This window comes from Strix uralensis, chromosome 1, assembly GCF_047716275.1.
Source record: "Strix uralensis isolate ZFMK-TIS-50842 chromosome 1, bStrUra1, whole genome shotgun sequence".
Lineage (NCBI taxonomy): Eukaryota > Metazoa > Chordata > Aves > Strigiformes > Strigidae > Strix > Strix uralensis.
Window position 1 is genome coordinate 119122275 of NC_133972.1, and position 21790 is coordinate 119144064.

The 21790-nt window shown below is 38.7% G+C and overlaps 1 protein-coding gene across 6 annotated transcripts in view; it reads right to left on the reverse strand.

Annotated features, from left to right (window-relative positions):
* Positions 1-21790, reverse strand: part of PTPRM (protein tyrosine phosphatase receptor type M) — a 506311-nt gene that overhangs the window by 305470 nt on the left and 179051 nt on the right. For all 6 annotated transcript variants that reach the window (XM_074878569.1, XM_074878552.1, XM_074878543.1 and 3 more), the window contains exon 6: positions 5248-5422. In XM_074878569.1, the coding sequence (XP_074734670.1) occupies positions 5248-5422 (175 nt within the window). The remainder of the gene's footprint in view (positions 1-5247; positions 5423-21790) is intronic.

Here is a 21790-nt window from a genome sequence, read left to right on the forward strand (position 1 = left end):
GTTCCCTTTTCCACTGGCCTCAGCCCCCACCCTCATCCCCTACATACATATATATGTATACACACACATATTCCTGCATATGCATGTATGTATATATGTTCATCTTCCACCCTTTGTGGTCTTTCTCCCTAGTTTTTAGTGCTTATGTAGTCCCAATTTTCACCTACTTCCCCTCTCATTTCCAAACACCTCCCAGTTTGCTATACCTTTTAATCCCAACACTAACAACCTCATCTGAGTATGAAGCTTCTTGCTCTTGCACCCCTTGCAATCCACATCTTGCATCTCACCGTTTTACCCTCACCGTACAAGGGCTCAGCGAGGTGGAGAGCTGTATACTAAAAGCACAGGAATGGTAAGCTCACAGCTTTTGATTCCTACGCCTGGAACCAGTCTGTCCCAGAGGAGCTCAGATCAGTGCTTCCATTTAAATTTTGCTCACTGTATCTAGAATTTGGGGAGAATTTGAGAGTTTAACTCAGAGAAGTCTCCATTGTACATATCAGAATGGGGGTCTTGGTGGGTTTTATTTAGTGGCTTGTAAATTGACTATACTTGAAAACAGATTTTCACAGGAACAGAAAAACAGGTGTTCTTGACATAACCGTTACCCTCCTGAAAAAAAGTTCCTGCTTCAAAGCCCAGAGTCTTCAGCACTTTCATATGCCAAGTTTGCTAAGATGGCTGAACTATCTCAACTGTTTCGGCTGGAGGTTTTCTCAAAACCTTCAGGCTGAGGCACACACCCACACTGGAAAATATCAGCCTGAAGTCAGTTTGCCAAAATACGAGCATCTGAAAGCAGGACTTCATGACAGGAATTGTCAGGCAACCATAAAGATAAGTCCTAATACCAGCACTGTTAGTAAAAAAGGGGTACAGACTGATGGATTCAGGATGAAAGGTTAGTTGGCAGACAGAGAAAATAGACATTAAGTACCTGTGTATATTTGATGTACAAGAACAACTGATACCACAGGTAAGCAATCATCAATATTTTCTTACTGCGTCTTGATCTCAAAATTATTTTTCCCTCTAGAATAAATTCTTTGCTCTAGACGTCCAGAAGAGGTTTGGTTCTGTTCCTGGCGTTAAATCTTCCATTTGGAAGGATGCAGACATTTCAGCTGCCAGCATTACAGATGGCTACCTTTCTATGCCCTTGTTAAAAAACCTAACAAAACTCCGTTTAACCAATTTGACACCTAGGTTTACCTTGTTTGAACTCAATAAGCAGTCTGAACTCTGTAATAATCTGATGTCTGCTCAGACAGGCTCATTCTGTTCTCCTAAATCTAATCTGTGTTAGATCTCCCCTCTATCAGAAAAATTCAATCTAGGAACTATATGTAGAAGTCTAATTTACTTCACCAAATACATTTAATCAATTCCACCCTACTATTTTCCTTTTGCTCAATGTTTGATTACTTTTATGTCACCTATTAGATGCAAACTGCTGTTTTTTACAATAAGTGGGTGATCTGACAAGGCCAATTTCATGTCTCCCATTAGATAAAGTGACATTTCAATCCAATTCTCTGACAAACTTAGATGAGGAAACTGTGTAGTTTGAGCACACACAATGACAAGGCACTTGTCTTTTCAGCCTTTACTATCAGAACAAACACTCAGGTAAATTGAAAACCTCCCCTTCAGGATTTATTTAAATAGAGCAATCAATACTTTATTTCACCGTCCTCTAAAAGGCATATAAGATAACACAAACAAGTTTTTTAAAAAAACAACTTTTTTTTCTTCTTGTTTAAGGACAGACTAATTGTTCACTGACAGGCTTTTTGCTCATTAACTAGACAATATTCATGTTTACAGTTCTTTAATAAGATAACATGGGATTAACTGACAGCTCTAATTGCCTTTTTTTTCCCCCCCTTCCATACAGATTAAGCCTTGATATAACCATCTCTGCTCAGGTAAAAAAAAAAAAAAAAAGTAAAAAGAACATTTGACAGTGTTTTACATATCTCCCATCTTCAAGATTTCATTCCTATGCCTTTGTGATTTCAGATTTGGTTTGCAGCACCTGATACTAGCAGCCCTTCCGCTGATTTCAAAAGTTTTGGTACCTGGTCTCCTGAACTGCTCAACCTCACACCACAGCAGCACTACAAACCTTAAATAGGTTTACATAAGAAAGTAACTGGAATCTACTTAGAATAAAGTTCCTATTTAGTGAAACTATGCCTACAATGAAGTAGAATGAACACTGTATGGAGTTGTAACCCACTCTACTGTGCAAACATTCCACTTAAAAGCAAAGATATTTTGAAAAAAATCCAAACTCCAGTGCAGGATTTATTTATCTGCAACTTGAGTTAGAAGTACAGTAACCAGAATGAAACAGAGCACAATAAATGTGAAGAACTGATTCTCTTTAACTTACAAACGCTAGGTTTGACTCTCCTGTCATCCTAGCAGCATAATTCCAGGAAAATTCCTCTCAAGTCAGTTTAGTTACACCAGTGTAAATGAGAAGAGAATTAGATTCATTGTTTGCAACAAAGAGCAGGAAGTAATTACACCACTGTTTCTACACATACTATTATTAAGCCATCAGTAATTCCCAAGTATACTAAGGATTACACGCAATATGGGTAAATGTACATTTTTCATGATTTATTGATAGTGATGGATTAAAAAAAGATATAACTGCACTGAAATCAATCCATTATCTTTGAATTCTGCTAACTAATATTGCAGAAAAGCAGCTGAAAATATTAGGAACTACCATTTCCTAATTATATGCTATCAATAAGAAAGCATATTTACTAATTAGCCCCTAATGCTGCTATTTCAGTACAGTCATCTAAGGTTTTATAGCACAATGTTTAAAATAGGTCTTTTTAGGTCAGAAGGAATGACCTGCAGGTGGTCTCATAAAAGCTCCAATACAGGCAATAGGGATTACCATAATTACTTTGCCACTCTACAAGTAGTTAATGGGATTACACCCTAAGGCTATCCACTTGTTCACAGTGCCCAATGCAAATTTTCCAAAAGAATCTGGGTAAGCACAAATGCTTTAATGATACACTTCATAACTTCATCTACTGCACTGCAAAAGGAGCACTAATAAATTACAACACCCTAAATCAATCTAACTTCTTCAGCTTCCTGTACCTCCTGTCACTGATGCAGTAAGTCTTCCATCTGTCTCCTTCAGGCAGTCTCCATTCTTCCTCATTTTCACTGATGTTGGGTCTGAAAGATGCTTCATCGTTCCTATTGGGGCTCACAGTCCACAGTTTCTTACTTTGCTGATTTCCATACATTTCCATTTTTGGCCAGCCCTTCTATTTCTTTTTCATGTTTGGACTGAAATAACCTCATTTTTTCTACCCTGCCTTACAACTATATTCTTTTCTCACCCACTCTGTTTCTTTCTTCATCGGTTTGTTCAAATAGCTTATCTAAGTTTTCCTATTACAATTTGTTTTCTCTTGTTATCTTCATACACTGGTTATTTGCAACCTCCTTCTCCTTGTCTTGTCCTGTTTCTCTCCACTGTCTCTAAAACACATCCACCAAAACCATGTTCTTGCTTATGAAAATGGTTTCTTCTTCCTTATGGCTCTTTTGCATCTTCTACTGGTGACCTATTATTCCCCAGTCTAACACATAGCCCAAGTTTCTTCCTCACCAATCAGCCCCTGTTCATATCACAAACACTGTTCTCACCATATCACCTCTCCATTATTCCACTCTTCATTTTCCTCTTAAATATCCCCTCAATTTTTATCTGATTCAAAAAAACCTCATCCTTACCTACAGCCTAACTGCTAACGTTCCTCTATCTCTTCTCAGCGTAAACTCTATTGTCCTTCTCACTTTGTCTCACCTTTTATCCCTCAAAAACTTTTGCTTTGCTTTTTTAATGTCTTGGCCTGATTCGTTATTTATGCCATTGTGCCTCCTGTCCTTCCCCTTACTGCTAGCTTCTCATACACATGCTTTCTATATTGACTTCAGAAAGATCCAAGGTACATTTTCAGATTTAACAGTTATCCTACACCTTGCTTACTGTCCTACATATAAGTTGCCTTTAGGAAAACGATCACATCTTTAAAAAGTTCTGACAAATCCCATACAGGTTTATAAATACACAAAATAATTAAAGAGTTAGGAGAAAGAAAAGAGCAAATCCCAGATCAACTAATAACAAAGCCCTTTATCCAGCCTGCTGTCTGCAACTAGAACTGTGCAAGCTCTTATACTGCAATAGGTACTAATTCTTTAATTAGATGACTAAGTCATAAGAAATGTTAATTTGTATCTTAACCCAAAAGATAAAACCTAGCGCAGAATTTGGAAAGCAGAGTGACAAGAAGGTACTACACAAAAATTAATTCCTTGCTGTTACTCTTAGCCTATAAGTTTCTTTAATTCCATTTGAACCGCTATAATGATATCATCCATGATAATTCAAACGCTATCCCCAAAAGAAGAAAAAGTCCTATCCAACAAAGGATACTGTTTGCAAAATCAGAGGATGCATAATAGATGCAAGTGTGTCCTTCCTAATTCCCAGAGGAAAATCCCACACCTGTGGTGGATTTAGTTTTAGGGCACTCATTCACTCCTTGCCAACTTGGATCAAATTGTTTTCAGAAAGAAAAGAGCCTTTAGCCCTTCATCCCACTTCTTGCTTGTTAGGCACAGAATGGACAATAAAGGGAAGACACATAACCCAATAATGTGGCTCCACAGCTTAGATGCAACAGAATCTGATTTTGTCTCTGTAAGAACAAAAATCAAATTGTGTTCCTCCAAAATACTAGTATAAGAGGCAATCAAAATGCAATTTAAATATAATGAATGGTAAATAACTGTTTTAGTACCCTTTTCTATAATAAGAACGGACAGACCGATATGCATTCTGTAAATCTTTCATACTTTGCAGTAAATATATTTATAGAATGCAATTGCCACAAAGGAGGTAAATAGGCAGTATTATGTTCATAACTTTAAAAAATATTGTAAAGACATATAGTTCTAAACAACGCATTTTGGGAAAATATTCAAAACAACAATCAACAAGTAACTAGTTAACTAGCCCTGGCTTCTTCTGTCATCCCCTTGTTACAGCAGGATAGACTCTTAAGATTTACATAAACAGAATCTATTTATTGAACCTCTTATCGGCTTTAACAGGCTATGGGTGACATTCTTACTGAATTAGCAACTGCAGGTTCACTGAGCATGCAAATACTGATTTTTATTGTGAAATACCTTTGACTATCAGTTCTGCATAGTTTGATACACCAACTCCTCCTTCTGTCCGAATCATGCAGCGGTAGTTGCCAGCGTCCCGCTTTGTGGCATTTACCACGCTAAAAAGAGCTACGAATCGGCGAAAGTTGAACACTTTAATGTCCTTCAAAGGTGCATCCCTTACATAAATACCCTAAACAAAGAAACAAAAATAAAGAATATTGTTAGTCATGTTAAAAAAACCACCGACAACCAATTTTATTTCTTTCAAGTTCCCCAAGAGGGGAGGCAAGATAAAAGCATAAGTCTGTATGTTACTTTTACAGATGTTTATGCTGTGTGAAACTTTACTGCCTTCCCATGTGAGTTAAACCATTCATCATCAGTGGGCGACCACTCATCTGGAACAGCTGCTTTCAACTCTTTATAGATTAACTAATAGAAAGATTTAAGAGCAATGTAACATTTACTTGCTTGGCTTGCTTTACACAAATATTTAAAGTTATTTCTTTTAAAGAAACATGAAACCCAGCATTCTCGGTCTCTGCATCTGCTACTTGGCACATGCATCTTGCACAGCTTGCACGCAAATGTCAGTGGATGGTTCTCATATAGCAGCACCTACACATGGAGTTATCAGCGACTCAGGTGGAAGAGACCAAGCACAGATTTACCAGGCAAATGACCAACAAGGCTGAAGCTGTCTCCATCTCTCACTTCCTCAGCATGATACTGGGAATTGGGCAGTTTCTGCTTCATTTCAGTGTCTTGTCCTCAATTCAACATTTTGCATGGACGGCACAAGGAAATGACCTACATAACAGCCGAGGAGCACAAGTCCCAGCGTAAGTCCCATGCTACCAGCCTGCTCCCTCATGTGATCCAATGCATGGCTGGAAGAGTGAAGAAGGGAAGGTAGCAGACAGAAGAGGGCAGAGGTGACATCTTGCCATGTCCTCTGTCATAAAGATGAGGGCAGAGAGACTTGGCTCTCAAATCCTCATCAGAACTCATGCTCCATCTGCCCATGAAATAGGATATGTGCACTATGAACACTCAAAAACCCTCAGAAAATGTATAATCATTGAATTACTAGAGCTGGCTGAAAAAAAACATACAAAATCTAGTGACATTTACTCAATCAAACAAGACACACTTTTCACAGAAACATATATATTTCAGCAAACTGAAGGCTACAGCCATTATCAAAACATCAAGAGAAACTTGAGAAGCCCAACAAGCACCTCCCAGCCTCTCTCCAGGAAAGCATATGAACAGCCTGACACTACCTAACGATACTGGTTATTTTTAGCAGGTTTTTCTGACTTCAGGAGCTTCAAGCAGGGCAAAGGTCCTGCACTACCGAGCTTCTATAAGCCATCAAGACAGCTGGTGATGCCTGTTTTTCTGCCCTAGAGTTTCTAGTGTGTCCAGCAGAATTTAAGACCTATATAGGAAATACTGATCTCATTTTGTTATGGCCTTTACTGGCCGCTATATTGAAAGTACCCTTAAATAGCAGTTATAACCAGAGAGTTTCAAATAACAGCCACATAAAATTAAACTCATCCATAAATCACAAAACCAAGTCAAAGTTAATCACGCAGTTAATGCCAAAGAAGCAGCATAATTAGCAGTAAATAGTGATTCTCACGCACAGTAAGGTAGAGTTATTTCTTCTTCAAAACTAAACGTGGGTGATGCACAGCTTATTTAAAAGAAAAAAATGCTTCTACAATGCCCAAAGAAGCACGTACTATCATGCTTTAAAAATTACTCAGTCTTAAATTATTACTTGAGAATTACTTCAGATAATTGTCAGCTCCTTAAAATTCCTCGAATTCTGAGCTGCCGATAAACCAGCTTCTCTGACGTAGCATAGCAGTTACTGAAAACAAAACCTGGAAAGAAACATTTCCAAATACTATTTCAAAACTACTATTTTTACTGATTTTGCCACTGTAATAGCCTTCTTGTAAGAATGGCTACAGATAGCAAGAAGCAAGCAGAGTGGGTTAATTATTATTTCTGACAATTAATATTTCTTAAAAGCAACATCATTTTTTATCTAAGACAATAACTGATTAATCCTAATTATCAGAGCTGCTGACCAGTCACAAACCACATGGTTTTAATGTATGTTTCTGTAGCTTTCAGACACTTTAAGGGCTGTGCATAGCCAAGTCATGTGCTTACATTACATCCACCCACACTAGTTTTTCCTGTTTTCTAGTCACAACATCAGGAAGCTTTACACAGGCTATTTTATCCTGCCAAGAAATAGGGTAAGTTATTCTCTAGGGAACAACATACTGCCACACACTGATTAATTCTAGTACCTAAACTAGATCAGCTCATTTAGAGTGCGAACAAGCCCCTCTGCACTCCAGCCTGCACAGCACACTCACCCTTCCACACGGGGCACCTGCATCCAAAATTCACCCGGACTCTCACAAGCTATAATACAACCAAAGAGCCGTGTAAACATTTTAAGAATTATTTCTTGCTGTTCCCACCCAACAAAGGCTACAGGCAATGCCAAGAGGCAGTATAATTTCTGCCTTAATCTGCAGCCCATGAAGAGGGGAGACCATGGAAAGGTGTGATGCATGCACCTCACACAGAGGACTGCCTCCTACCAAACTGGCCCACTCAACCTCCAAGTGGCCAGCAGAAATTCTGAACAACACAGCCTGGGCTGTCATATAAACTGCCAGCAGCCCACAAAGGGAACTGCTCAAAAACCCGATCCCATAGGGCATATTTCCCATCACTTTTGTGTGTATGTAGAATGAAAATTGGAGCTGATCAATGCATTGCAGCATTTGTAATAAATTATGATTTCACTGGGGTCCCATAATCTTCTTCACCTTCCACTGATTCTCGAACACACTAATCTCACCTGATTTCATGTTTTAACTACTGTTCTACAACAGGAAATCTTAGTTTGATCAAATAATTGACTTATATGGCCATGCAACACATGCTATCCATTCACATGTCAATAATTTTGACTGAAAAATGGAGAAGCCAAAGCACATTTCAGAGGCACACACCATTTTGCTCAAACAAACAAGCTACATGAGCCTTAAATGTAGAGCTTGGCTCTACAGAAGATTTTTGTCCCCCACCAAAATCCAGATGTGAAACAGGTTATTAATGGTGGCTTCAAAATTCATGAAGGAGCTCCAGAATAAAAAGCCTTTACTATTATTATTTACTATTAAAAATTTACTATAAATTTACTATTATCACACCTGTAAAACATATGTAAGATTATTATTAATAAAGATTATCTTGACTGACTTCTCTTAAACATTACAAACTCACAGTGGCAAAGTGTAGAGTATGTAATTATATGTTAGAACTCAAACAGTCCCACCGAAATCACTGACACATTTCCTACTAGAACTCAAAGGAGAAAAAAAAAAACAAACCAGATTTTTTTCTTTAGTCTCTTTCAGAAAAATATTTTAAAGGAAAACATAGCGCCTGAAACAGACAAAGACTAAGAAACATAATTGCTTTACTTTCCACAAGAAAAACTACATCTCAACAGAGCAAGTCTCCCCTCTCTTCTGGGACGACAGCAAATGAGTAGGAGAGTTGCCTAATTGATTTAAGCCTGAGCATAAAGGAATGGTAATGGAGGTAATGAATTCAAGTATAAGAAAAGTTCAATTCACAGACATTGGAAAAAACAGTAAAAAAGGCTGCACAGATAAGAAAAAAAATCCCACACCTACAACCTCTCCCAAACTCATTTCAGCAATGGACAAATGGCAAAAGACTGTATTTAGTCTGAAAAAAAGCTATTTATAACTTGATATATGAATGCAGAATGGCTTCTGTTTTAACTGTACCCATACAGCCGTCTTTGCTCCCTTTATTTGTGATTTACATTTTGTTTTCTCTGACTTACTGCACAGTGTCTTCAGCAAGCTACACCAGTAAGACAGTGGTCACTTTTATGGGTTAGTTAACTAACTATCCAAAATTTGGAAGAGAATGTCGATAATATTTTCTTTACCATATTTAACAGGCCTCTCTAAGCACACTGTATGATAAATGAAAAGCTCTCAGTGCTGATTGTCAATAGCTATTCCATTTAGAACAGCTAGAAATAACTTATATCAAATGAACATTCATTTATTGAACATATTAGTACATTCCCCTACAATTTTTTTACAAATACTTATTTTTAGTAGCATTCACAAAATAAATTTTTAACACTCACTAATGCAACATTCTGAAGTCCCACAAATAAAAAGATTACTTATGATCTATTGCTTTACTAATTACAGCCATCAAAACCTTAATCTCAGTTTTTTTAAGATAGATTCTGAAATTTACCAATAGGTCTTGCAAACTCCCACTTTTTATGTGGAAACTCAAGTCTTCACAAATACATCAGATCTTATTGAAAATTAAACAAAAAATGACAAGTCTGTAATTTACTAATCCCATTCCAGAAAAGAGTATAAAATTCATGATTTACAATGCAACACTATGGTACTCTATATTAAAACCCCTTAAACGGGTTGTTGGAGCACATTTGTAGTATCCTTCTGTTTTCTGGGTGGCGTTTATTTGTTTGTTTTAAATACAATTCAAGGATAAATATGGTTCTTTTTACTGTTTTACTTTAGCCCCGCTTTGCCATGTGAAAGACTTAATTGCAGATTAAGCCTGCTAGCTTTCCCTGTTTCTTCAACTAGGAGAACTGTGTGAACAGGACACTTAATTTTTTGGAAAGAGGAAACTGCCATAATCATTTAATGCTAGACCTGCTTGGACTACAAAGGCCACGTCCCCAGGGCAGAGCTATCTAACCTTCTTACCACAGAAGAATTCTGAGCACAAAACAAAGATTGCAAGACACTGTGATCCAAAAACGAAAATAACAGATTCCACTGGCTGCTGAGCAACCCTATGTTTTCAAATGCTCAGAGAAAGCTTTTTAAAAAAATACACATATTTAAAAATGTTGTTTAAGCCAACCAATGAAAATATGTAACTCGTAAGTCACTTGTAAGAATAAATTTCCTATTAAACAACAAGTTATTTAATATATAGGGATATAAAAAATAATCTTAATTTAACCTCAGGATATACACAGCTTGAAAATCCATATTGCTACTACTAGCATATTAAATGCATACAGAGACAGCTTAAAGCACTTTAAAATGCACATTATTTTTCCATTTTAGGCAAGCTAGAGTGAAAAGAAATGGGTTGATGGTTATTTAAATTAGACTTACAGTCTCTTTTAGGCAATGAACTAACTCTAAGCCTTCTAAATGAACAGCAATTTAGCAGCAACAAGATATATATTAAACCTTTCAGAAATACTTTTAACAAAAATGCAGCAGTAATTCAATGGGATTGAAGTTCTAGGATGTTACATTCAGCACTACCACTGCATTAATCACTCTCAAGGCATGTTTCAACAATTTTGCTAGAGGAGACTTAAAAGGAAATATCGGTCAGTCATCCTGTCCATACAGGTAGATTAAGCAGCTTTTCATACATTTAATCAAAGAAAGGGTTTGCATTATCCCACTTTCAAATATGCACATTTATAAAATTGTTATTAGAGTCATACCAGTGGGATCTCCAATAATATCTGCAGTGCCAGAAGTAATTTTGTTTAAAATATGTATGAACTCTAAATCAAATAGTAATTAATACCTCAACAAAATTGTTTCGCGGAGTTCATATCGTTCCAATAATTAAGATAGTTGGCTCTACCTCTGAATTTCTAGAATTTCTTTCATAACCAAGACAACTGTTTGTCAGTCTAGATTAGAACCACCACAGATCCTGTGATTATCCTGTATTTACTCCATCTGTGTAAGTTAACAAGTGTATTTCATTCAAGTAATGAGGCTGTGCTGGAAAAAGATTATTATTGTCCTATTTGGAATTATTCTGCTATGAGCCAGAATTGCACTCTGCATGTGTAACTAATGGGCTTTCAAGCAAAATGTTATTATTTTACCTTTCAAGAAAGGTTTCAGCTTTCAATATTTTCATGTTTGATAACTGAGTCTTTTCTTCAAATCACATAGATGTCCATAACTCTCTGTTTATTATGACTAAACTTAAAATGCTGGCTGGAGCTGCCAGGTAATATTGTAAGATATTACTAAAGTTACACATCAAGTAGACACATTATCAAATATTAAGCAATGACATCTACTTGAAGATCCAATTAAACATACAGAAATAAACAAAACATTATTGCATTTCTGGAGTCATTAAGCTCAGTGTAATTTACCCAAAGCAGTTACTCTGTACTTACATATTGAAATTGTTTTGTATCATTCTGACAGGACTAAATCTGTTATTACTGCATAGAGATTTTAAAATGAAAAAAAAAACAAAAATAAAACCAAACCAAACCAAAACCCTGCTCAATCTATTTTTTACTTTTATATTAAATTCCAGAGCGATTGAGAAGAGTTAATATTCTCTAACAATTTGTCAGTGCTCACAAAATACGTAAAAATTCCAAATCTTCTTTCCATTCATCTTTAATAGCACACAATAGAATACAAAATTACTTGTAGGGAACTACATCCTCAGAAACATCTGGAGAAAACACAGCACTAGGAAATCTCTCTCTAATGGAGAGGTTTATACTTTGGATAGAAATTATGGCAATAATCCATGTATCTGCTAAGCATTTTGCTGAACTCGCAACCCTACTTATAAAGTCATTTAATCTAATACTGTATCTTAATTCTTTGAAATATGCAAAAATAAGTACTTCTCGTTATCCTTTCATTTGTATTAAAAATTCCAAGAGTTAGGATGAACACCTTGCTAAAAAATGAAGAGAACATACATAGGATTTTAAATACTCTGGCTTGGCATTCTGTAGATGCCAGGCTTATGGAGGGGCTGGGAAGGAGCAGAGTGATGAGGAGAAAATGAGAAAGTAAAGACCATTAGCATAATTTTCATCCATATATACAATGCAAAGTATACTAATGCAGGCATTTGTCTGCCTTTTCTATCCAAGTACATAACAGGACAGTTAAAAATCAGTGCACTCATGTCCCATATTCTCTTCACTACAAAAGTGTTATCTTGTTGGGAAGAAAAGCACCCTGGGATGAAAAAAGTCCAACATGCAAGTTCTGGGGACAACCTGAAGTCTATTCCAAAGTTTTAAACAACCAGAATAGCAGGCAAAACCAAAGCAATACTGAGTCCTACAAAGCAGGTAATGTAGAAGTAGCTGATAAAGAAGCACAAATGTATTTGATGACAAGAAACCATGCCCGTTAAGGAGGAGGCAGTGGCCTCCTGTAAAGATTCTTCAGTGGGAGGAATGAATGGTGAGGAGATGCATGCCTGTCATTAAAGAAAGCTATAGTAAATCCCTCAACAGTGACAGTGCAATTTGTGAATAAAGATGATAGCAGTAATAATAAGTAACAAGTAAAGTACACATTGGTTCATGTAACAGGGAAGCTAATGTAGAGGGGGTTGGCTGGAGGTGTTTTGGTCTTAATCACTGAGTCAGTCACATAAGTTTAACAGCTCCCACCCCCAACACACACCTTCCCCAATGGTCTGTTTCCTTCCTATCATCCGCCCTTTGGGTTTAATTTAATTTAATCTTTGGCTCTCCTTGCCTCAAAACAGCTGCAACAGCTCTCGGTCTTAAAAAAGAAGTCTCCAAATCCAGTCTGAACATGATACCTCCCAGCAGTAAGTTTGTACATTTTAACCACAGTATTCATTGTAAAGGTCCCTGTTTCTTTCTCCCAAAGGTCCAAGAGCATAGCACAGAAAGTGTATTGAGTTTACTTCATCAATTGCCTAACTCGTACGTGTCCCTAAGTGGTTCTACTGCTGCTGAACTATGCTTCCTATCAGGGCAGTCTTCAGGGTCCAGAAACAGGCATACCTAACATGCTCTTGAAAAGCAAGTTGAATTTAAGCAGCCCCCTGTGGCCCAGGTCAACTGCTCCATTATCTCAGGTTTGCTAATCCCCATGTATTTAATACTCCAGAATAACTGGAAGATTAACACATCACACTGAGTTTCTTGAAAAGAGAACACTACTTGGGTTGCTTCATCTTCAAATTCAGACAAGGGTATCAAGAAGGTTAGACTGATAAGGGTAATTAATCCCAGAACAACTTTTGCTATGGGTCATTTCATCAAATGAGCCCCTCACTACAAAAAGGACATTGAATTACTCGAGCGTGTCCAGAGAAGGGCAACGAAGCTGGTGAAGGGTCTGGAGCACATGTCGTACGAGGAGCGGCTGAGGGAACTGGGGTTGTTTAGTCTGGAGAAGAGGAGGCTGAGGGGAGACCTCATTGCCCTCTACAACTACCTGAAAGGAGGTTGCAGAGAGCTGGGGATGAGTCTCTTTAACCAAGTAACAAGTGATAGGACAAGAGGGAATGGCCTCAAGTTGCGCCAGGGAAGGTTTACAGTGGATATTAGGAAGCATTTCTTTACAGAACGGGTTGTTAGGCATTGGAATGGGCTGCCCAGGGACGTGGTGGAGTCCCCATCCCTAGAGGTGTTTAAGAGTAGGGTCGACTTAGCGCTGAGGGATATGGTGTACTTGGGAACTGTCAGTGTTAGGTTAACGGCTGGACTAGATGATCTTCAAGGTCCTTTCCAACCTAGATGATTCTGTGATTCTGTGATATATGGGGATGGATAGAGATGGAGAAGAGGGATGATGGATAGGGATGGAGGAGAAGGATAGATTTATATGCACCCCCTCTAACTTGCATATGTCCATAAATGTCTGCAGGTAAGCAAATTTTCTGCAAATCAGTGTATGTAGTCAATGCATTAATATCTGGTAGTTTCTGAATACCTGATACAGTCTAAAACAGGGAAAACAGGAAGCAGAAGAAACAACTACCTGTTACCAGAAACTTTTTGTCCAGAGTCCAAGTTTCATATCATCCTTGTTAAATAAATATACTAATGGCTCTCCTTATAGATATAAGGTGCAAGTGGGCATCTTCAGCAAATGAAGAGGATCAAAATCTACTAATTTTTCAGGTTACTTGCAAACAAACCTTGCTAAGCTCTCTCTAGCTGTCTTAAGGTTTTGCACTGTCGTCCATAACCAAGGTCCCAGTGGATTTCATAGTTTTCAGTGTACTTCTAAAAGCAAAAGTTTTACGGTTCATGTATTCTTCAGATTTACTTTTTCCCCAAAATCTCTTTTGGTCACAGGAGATTACAAAAGAGACAGAAGATGAACAGTTATATTTTTGCGATAAAGAGGCTTTTTCAAGATAAAAATTTTAATACCTATATTAAAAGTTTTCAGACTCTATATTCCCTTCATAAGCAGGAACAATTGGTATACTAGTTAAAAACAAAATGCATATTTCAGTGTCACAAGCAGAGCAGCATCCACCTCTGCCAGACAGGTGCTAAAGGAAGGCCTCTGGAGAACACCACACATTATCACTCCTTGCAACCTGATGGAAGACCAACACCACTACAGGGATAAGCACCTCTCTCCCCTTTATCTACAGTACCTTTTTTACCTACTGTATCAAGGGTTGCTTAGTTTTCTTGAATTAAAATCATCAAATTTGCTCACATCCACTGAAATTTTTACTTTCTTTTTTGATATCATTACGAATGTGGTCTGTGGTGCTCATTGATCTGAAGAGTTTCTGATCTAAAGGTTTTGACTAATGTCATAATGTAAAACTTCACAGCTGTTTCTGTCAGGTATTTTCACCAGTAATCAACTATTTTGGATAACATTTTAAGCTTCCATATCACTTAGGAAGGGTGGAGCTGGTTCATGAGGATAAGAGTGAAGTTTATTCTTCCATTTACCCTTATCTGCATTTTTTTAGTATTAATAACAAAACAGAATCACAGAATCACAGAGTCATCTAGGTTGGAAAAGACCTTGAAGATCATCCAGTCCAACCATTAGCCTAACGTTGACAGTTCCCAACTACACCAATTCCCTCAGCGCTATGTCAATGTGACTCTTAAACACCTCCAGGGATGGGGACTACACCACGTCCCTGGGCAGCCTATTCCAACGCCTAACAACCCGTTCTGTAAAGAAATACTTTCTAACATCTAGTCTAAACTTTCCCTGGCACAACTTGAGGCCATTCCCTCTTGTCCTATCACTTGTTACTTGGTTAAAGAGACTCATCCCCAGCTCTCTGCAACCTCCTTTCAGGTAGTTGTACAGGGCAATGAGGTCTCCCCTCAGACTCCTCCAGGCTAAACAACCCCAGTTCCCTCAGCTGCTCCTCGTACGACATGTGCTCCAGACCCTTCACCAGCTTCGTTGCCCTGCTCTGGACATGCTTGAGTAATTCAATGTCCTTTTTGTAGTGAGGGGCCCAAAACTGAACACAGGAATCAAGGTGTGGCCTCACCAGTGCCAAGTACAGGGGTAAAATCACTTCCCTGTCCCTGCTGGCCACGCTATTTCTGATGCAAGCCAGGATGCCATTGGACTTCTTGGCCACCTGGGCACACTGCTGGCTCATGGTCAGCCGGCTGTCAATCAACACCCCCAGGTCCCTCTCTGACTGGCAGCTCTCCAGCCACTCCTCCCCAAGCCTGTAGCGCTGCTGGGGGTTGTTGTGACCCAAGTGCAGCACCCGGCATTTGGCCTTATTGAAGCTCACACAGTTGGCCTTAGCCCATCGCTCCAGCCTGTCCAGATCTCTCTGCAGAGCCTCCCTACCCTCGGGCAGATCAACACTCCCACCCAACTTGGTGTTGTCTGCAAACTTACTGAGCATGCACTCGATCCCCTTGTCTAGATCATCAGTAAAGATGTTAAACAGGAGTGGCCCCAAAACCAAGCCCTGGGGGACACCACTTGTGTCCGGCCGCCAACTGGATTTAACTCCGTCCACCACAACTCTTTGGGCCCGGCCATCCAGACAGTTTTTTACCCAGTAAAGAGTGTGATCACCCAAGCCTCGAGCAGCCAGTTTTGCCAGGAGAATGCTGTGGGAAATGGTGTCAAAGGCCTTACTGAAGTCAAGGTAGACAACATCCACAGCCTTTCCCTCATCCAATAAGCAGGTCGCCCTGTCGTAGAAGGAGATCAGGTTTGTGAAGCAGGACCTGCCTTTCATAAACCCATGCTGACTGGGCCTGATCATCTGCTTGTCCCGCATGTGTTGCGTGATGGTACTCAGGATGAGCTGCTCCATCAGCTTCCCAGGCACCGAAGTCAAGCTGACAGGCCTGTAATTTCCTGGATCATCCTTCCAACCCTTCTTATGGATGGGCGCCACATTGGCCAATTTCCAATCTGTCGGGACCTCCCCGGTCAGCCAGGACTGCTGGTAAATGATGGAAAGCAGCTTGGCAAGCACCCCAGCCAGCTCCTTCAGCACCCTCGGGTGTATCCCATCAGGTCCCATAGACTTGTGTGTGTCTATGTGATGCAGCAGGTCACTAACTGTCTCCTCCTGGAATGCGGGGGGGTCGTTCTCCCAGTCTCTGTCCTCTGGCTGAGGAGGCTGGACTCCCTCAATACAACTGGTCTTGTTATTAAAGACTGAGGCAAAGAAGGCATTAAGGACCTCAGCCTTCTCCTCATCACTTGTTACCATGTTTCCTCCTGCCTCTAGCAGGGGATAGATACTCTCCCTGGTCTTTCTTTTGCTACTGACATACTTATAGAAACATTTCTTGTTATCCTTGATTGCTGAATCCAGGGTAATTTCCATTAAAACATTAAAACTTGCTGAACTTTCTTCATGGTTACTGAATTTGGCTCTTGTGCCAGGCAGGGCAGTTCGGGTGGATTGGGAGGTTTACCCCATAGAGCAACTTTGCCGGCCAGGCTTCTGCAATGTTTCTGAGCAGAAAAATATAAGGCTCATTTTTGTCTCCACTATTACTGTGGCACCATCTCATACAAGTAGTGTAAGGCTAGAATACAGATTTGGAGTAGCTATCGCACCATCAGGCATTTTACTTTTTTCAACTGTGCATTTCATTGGTTATAGTATCTCTGTAAACCCCAGTTGTGCTTCCCTTGCAAGAACTGTTGTTGCTTCCCTGCTGGCAGGTTGGCAATCCATTTCCAACACTTCTGAGAGTATATCAGTTCCCTGATTTTGAGAATTTAGTCCTAAAGCAATCTCAGCGCTCAGAGAGGCATGCCAATGGTAAGAGTACACAGCACCTGATGTGCCACTCAGCCTCACTGATGCTAATCTATAAAGGAAAAGATAGTGTCCGAGGAGAAAAATCACCTTTACTGTACATTCCTACCACAGTCCAAACACATTTTGTAAATTCAGCTGCACATAGTTTACTAATAAAAACACTGGGCTGGATGGTTTCTGCTGGCCAGCTCCAAAACATCACTGAAGTCAAAATACCTCACAGATACATTCATTTCAAAATTTCTTTTTGTTCATTGGGTTTATCATTAACAGTCCACAATTAATTAATTTCTCCTAGTCTTTGGTATGACTAATAACTGAAGATTCTGTAAGAGAAGTTTTAGCATCAGAGAAAGATTAATCAAACCTATACAGACATAATAAAACCAGTAAGCCAAGGTAAAAAAGCCTGACTGGTGTTACCCCTGATGGGAGATGGCAATCCAACAGACAGAAGAGAGAAAAGTATTGCTCTAAGCATGATGAAGCCTTCAGCCCTATTGTCCAGAGGAAAGAGATGTAACTGCTCACAACAAAGCTTCTCACATAAGCAGTGTATTCACCTTCCACAAAGGATGAGCATCTAACCTAACAACTCTTTTGTAAGAGGAACTGGTTTGGAAGTTTAGGGGTACATATTCAAAAACGTATTTGACTTTCCATACAATCTAAATATATACTGTCTTAAAGTTGTAGTATATCCATTTGCTCACAGCTAAAGTGGAACAATTAAAATAAAAGTAGATACTTTGTTCCAAAAATTTGGTGTGGGATCTCTAATACGTGTGAAAATACTTTAAAATTTTATAAGTTTGAAGTGATATTTAGCAAGCTGAGCTTTGTTACATTTCTCTCTTATGCCTCTCTTTAGAGAAAGAGAATATGTAAATCAAACTAAATCCTTCTATCACATTTTATTGAAGTTCTTAAAATGCAGAAAATCAGAAAAATTCAACTTTGCCTCCTAAAAAATTATTGTGACAGAGTTCATGCAAATTACACCTCAAGCAGAATTAAAATAAATGCAAACCCAACTAGCTAACACAATATTGTACACAGATGTTTATAAAATAGTGCTGTAAAAATTATGTGACAAGGAACAGGGATATATAGATAATGCATTGTTCCACAGATGCTTCAAAGCACCTTTTCTTTGCATTTTCTTTACATTTATAAATCATATGAAAAGAAGCTTCTTTTTGCCACTTCTATACTACTGGCATTTTATACACAGTACTAGATTGCAGCCTCTGCATTAACAGATGATTTTGTATTTCCAACACTCTCCTAACAATACGCTACTCCTTCCGCATAAATTGCTGGAATTTGAGTGTGATCAGAGGTTTAATAGGTCAGTGTTCATTGACAGCCAAAGCCCCACCCCAACTGCTTTGCTGGGTTTCCTCTGTGTGCTCTTATTGCTGAGAATTTCCTTTCTCTTCCTTTATGATCGACAGAAGTAAGAAATAAGAAGTGTAAACTGACAGAAATAGAAATTAACAGAAAAGACAAATCAAGAGGTTAAAACAGGAAAAAAGAAGAATCTAATCAATTACAGAAATAGTGTGTGTATATAAGCACACATCTCACCTCATCCAAGAAAATCCATTTCAGTTATTTCCTTACCGACAAGAACAGTGATTTTTAAATATTGTCAAAGAATCACAAAATAACTGTAGGTGGGAGGGATTTCTAGTGATCATGTAGCCCTAGCCCTCTGCTCAAAGCAGAGCCAGCAGCAAGTGTCTCATGACTTCATCCAGCTGCATTTTTGATATCTCCAAGGATGGAGATAGCCTCTCCAAGCAACTTGTTCCAGTGTTTGAACACAATAAATGATATTTTTTTCTTATGTTTAAGTGGAACTTTCTGTATTTCAGCTTGTGCCCATTGTGTCTTATCCTGGCACTAGATACCACTGAGAAGAGTCTGGCTCTGTCATCTCTACTCCTGTCAAGATCTCCCCTGATTCTTCCCTTCTCCAGAATAAACAGCCCCACCTGTGTCCTTGTATGTCAGAACCTCTGGTCTCTTAACCCTCCTCCTGCGTGTCCATATCTTTCTTGTACTGGGGAGCCCAGAACTGGACACAGCACTCCAAATGTGCCTCCCCAGTGCTAAGCAGAGGGGAAGTATCACCTCCCTTGACCTCTTGGCAACACTCGTCCTAATGCGGCCCACGAGGCTGTTAGTCTTCATTGCTGCAAGGACACATGGCTGGCTCATGGTCAACTTGTCCACCATGATCACAAGGTTCTCCGCAAAGCTACTTTCAAGCCTGTCAGGCCCCCGTGTGTAGTGGTGCGTGGGATTACTCCTTCCCTGGGGTAGGACTGCGCACTTCCCTTTAATGAATTTCACGAGGTTCCTCTCCACCCATTTGTCCTGCTTGCCAAGGTCCCTCTGAATGGCAGCCCAACCCTCTGGTGCAACAGCCACTCCTCCCAACTTCGTAACGTCTGTGAACTTGCAGAGTGTGCACTCTATCATCATCCAGGTCAGTAATAAAAAGGCTAAACAGTACTTGTCCCAGTATCGATTCCTAGGGTGCACTACTAGTGACTTGTCTCTATAATGCATTATTATTCATTATAAAGTACAATCAGTATACATAGTGAATGCTATACATAATTGCTAACGTGCACAAGTTTTTCTATTAGCCAAATATAAACACAGTTTAGGTTTTGTTTTGTTCTTTCTTTCTTTTTTAGCCTAAGGTAAGGAAATCGCTAAGAATGGTCAGGCCATCTGTACATGTGTTACTTTTTCATTTCTCCTCAAAGAACTTAAAGCTTCCCAACAAAATCCAGGCAAATTTGAAGCATTATTTCAATTCTTACCATGTCTGTAAAAATAAACAGCACAGTTCTGCAACATTACCCAAAGTGTAAGCTCAAGTATATTACAGGCATCAGACAATTCATATTTAAGGCAGATAATGAAGGAAAAGTTTTCATCAAAGATCACAGCTCCTTATACATTGTGTAACACAAACATGACACACATCACAAGCTTCCTATAACCTGCTGTTCACAGAACATTTTCTGTCACATAGTAAGATTACTATGCAGTTAATGAAAAGCAACTAAAACTGATTAATGAAAATTAATGGTAAATATACAATATTGACTGCAAGAAATGCACTAAATATATACTAGAGTGGAGGGGGAGACGCAAAGAAATTAGCATACCAAAACCTGGAAATAATATTAAATGGTTACCAAAATTTTTAAAAAGTTTAACTTTCATATATTCAGTAATAGTACCCCTTCCTACAGGGCACTAATATCCTTGTAACAGTCAAATCAGCTCAGGTTATCTACAAAAAAACATATCAGGATGCACATGCATCAGGATGCATGCAGTCTTGGCAAAATCTGTAGCTGATTGATGTCATTAAAGTTCTTCTCAAGTCAGTGGACTCAAAACAGTTTGCTATGCACAAGGTGATTGATCAGTCTTGGAAGCCTGAGCTATTTATGACCAGGAGGAAGAATGATCTCCTGCACTCCTGTAGTACACAAAAGCACCTACTGATCAAAACCAAACAATCTTTTTTTTTCTAATATTCAAAAGAACATCATCTTTAGGCCTATCTCATTGTACAGTTTATATTAACAGCTTCACTCGTTTGTGTTACTAAGTTGTTACATATGTATATGATTTAACTTTAACAGGTAAAATACTGCTTCATTATTTTAGTACTCAAAAATGGCTGAAACATTTTTTCCTCAAGTGCTTCCAGACTTAGCAATGAAAATGATAATTACGTGAAAGCCTCAGAGAGTTTACAGCATAACAAAAAATTCTTATGAAACTCTAGGACTTCAGGTCACCTTCTCGTATATTTTATGTGATTTACATAAACAAGCATATGCACACACGCACACAAACTATTTTGTATATCCTATAAATATAGTTTATTTTCATAATTTGCCAGGAGTCATTGCACTGGTTCTACATTCTCACAAGGATTTTTTTGCTACCTCTCATTTGTGTGTGTGTGTATGTGTGTGTATTCCAAAGGAAAACAATTTGCTTTCCAGAACTGCCTCTGACACAGGATTATATCTCTTCCTTTGAATAAATAATAAATAATGCATACAGGGTTTGCAGTTGTGTATGTAGAGAAAGAAAATCTTTCATACTCTTCATACCTTCAGCAAAAGATTACTGAAGATACAAAAAAAGATACACTGAATAAGGCATAAGACAGCTTTCAGGAAAGACAGGAAGAAAAGCCAAATCCCTTATTAACAGGTAATAAACTGTTTACATAGGGTAGAGAAGGCTGGCCATTAGAGTGATACTGTTCTTTGTTACTTGACTGCAACAGAGGTAGCATGGGTTCTGCATGCATAAACCACAGGTATGAAAGATTTCACGCTCTCCCCTT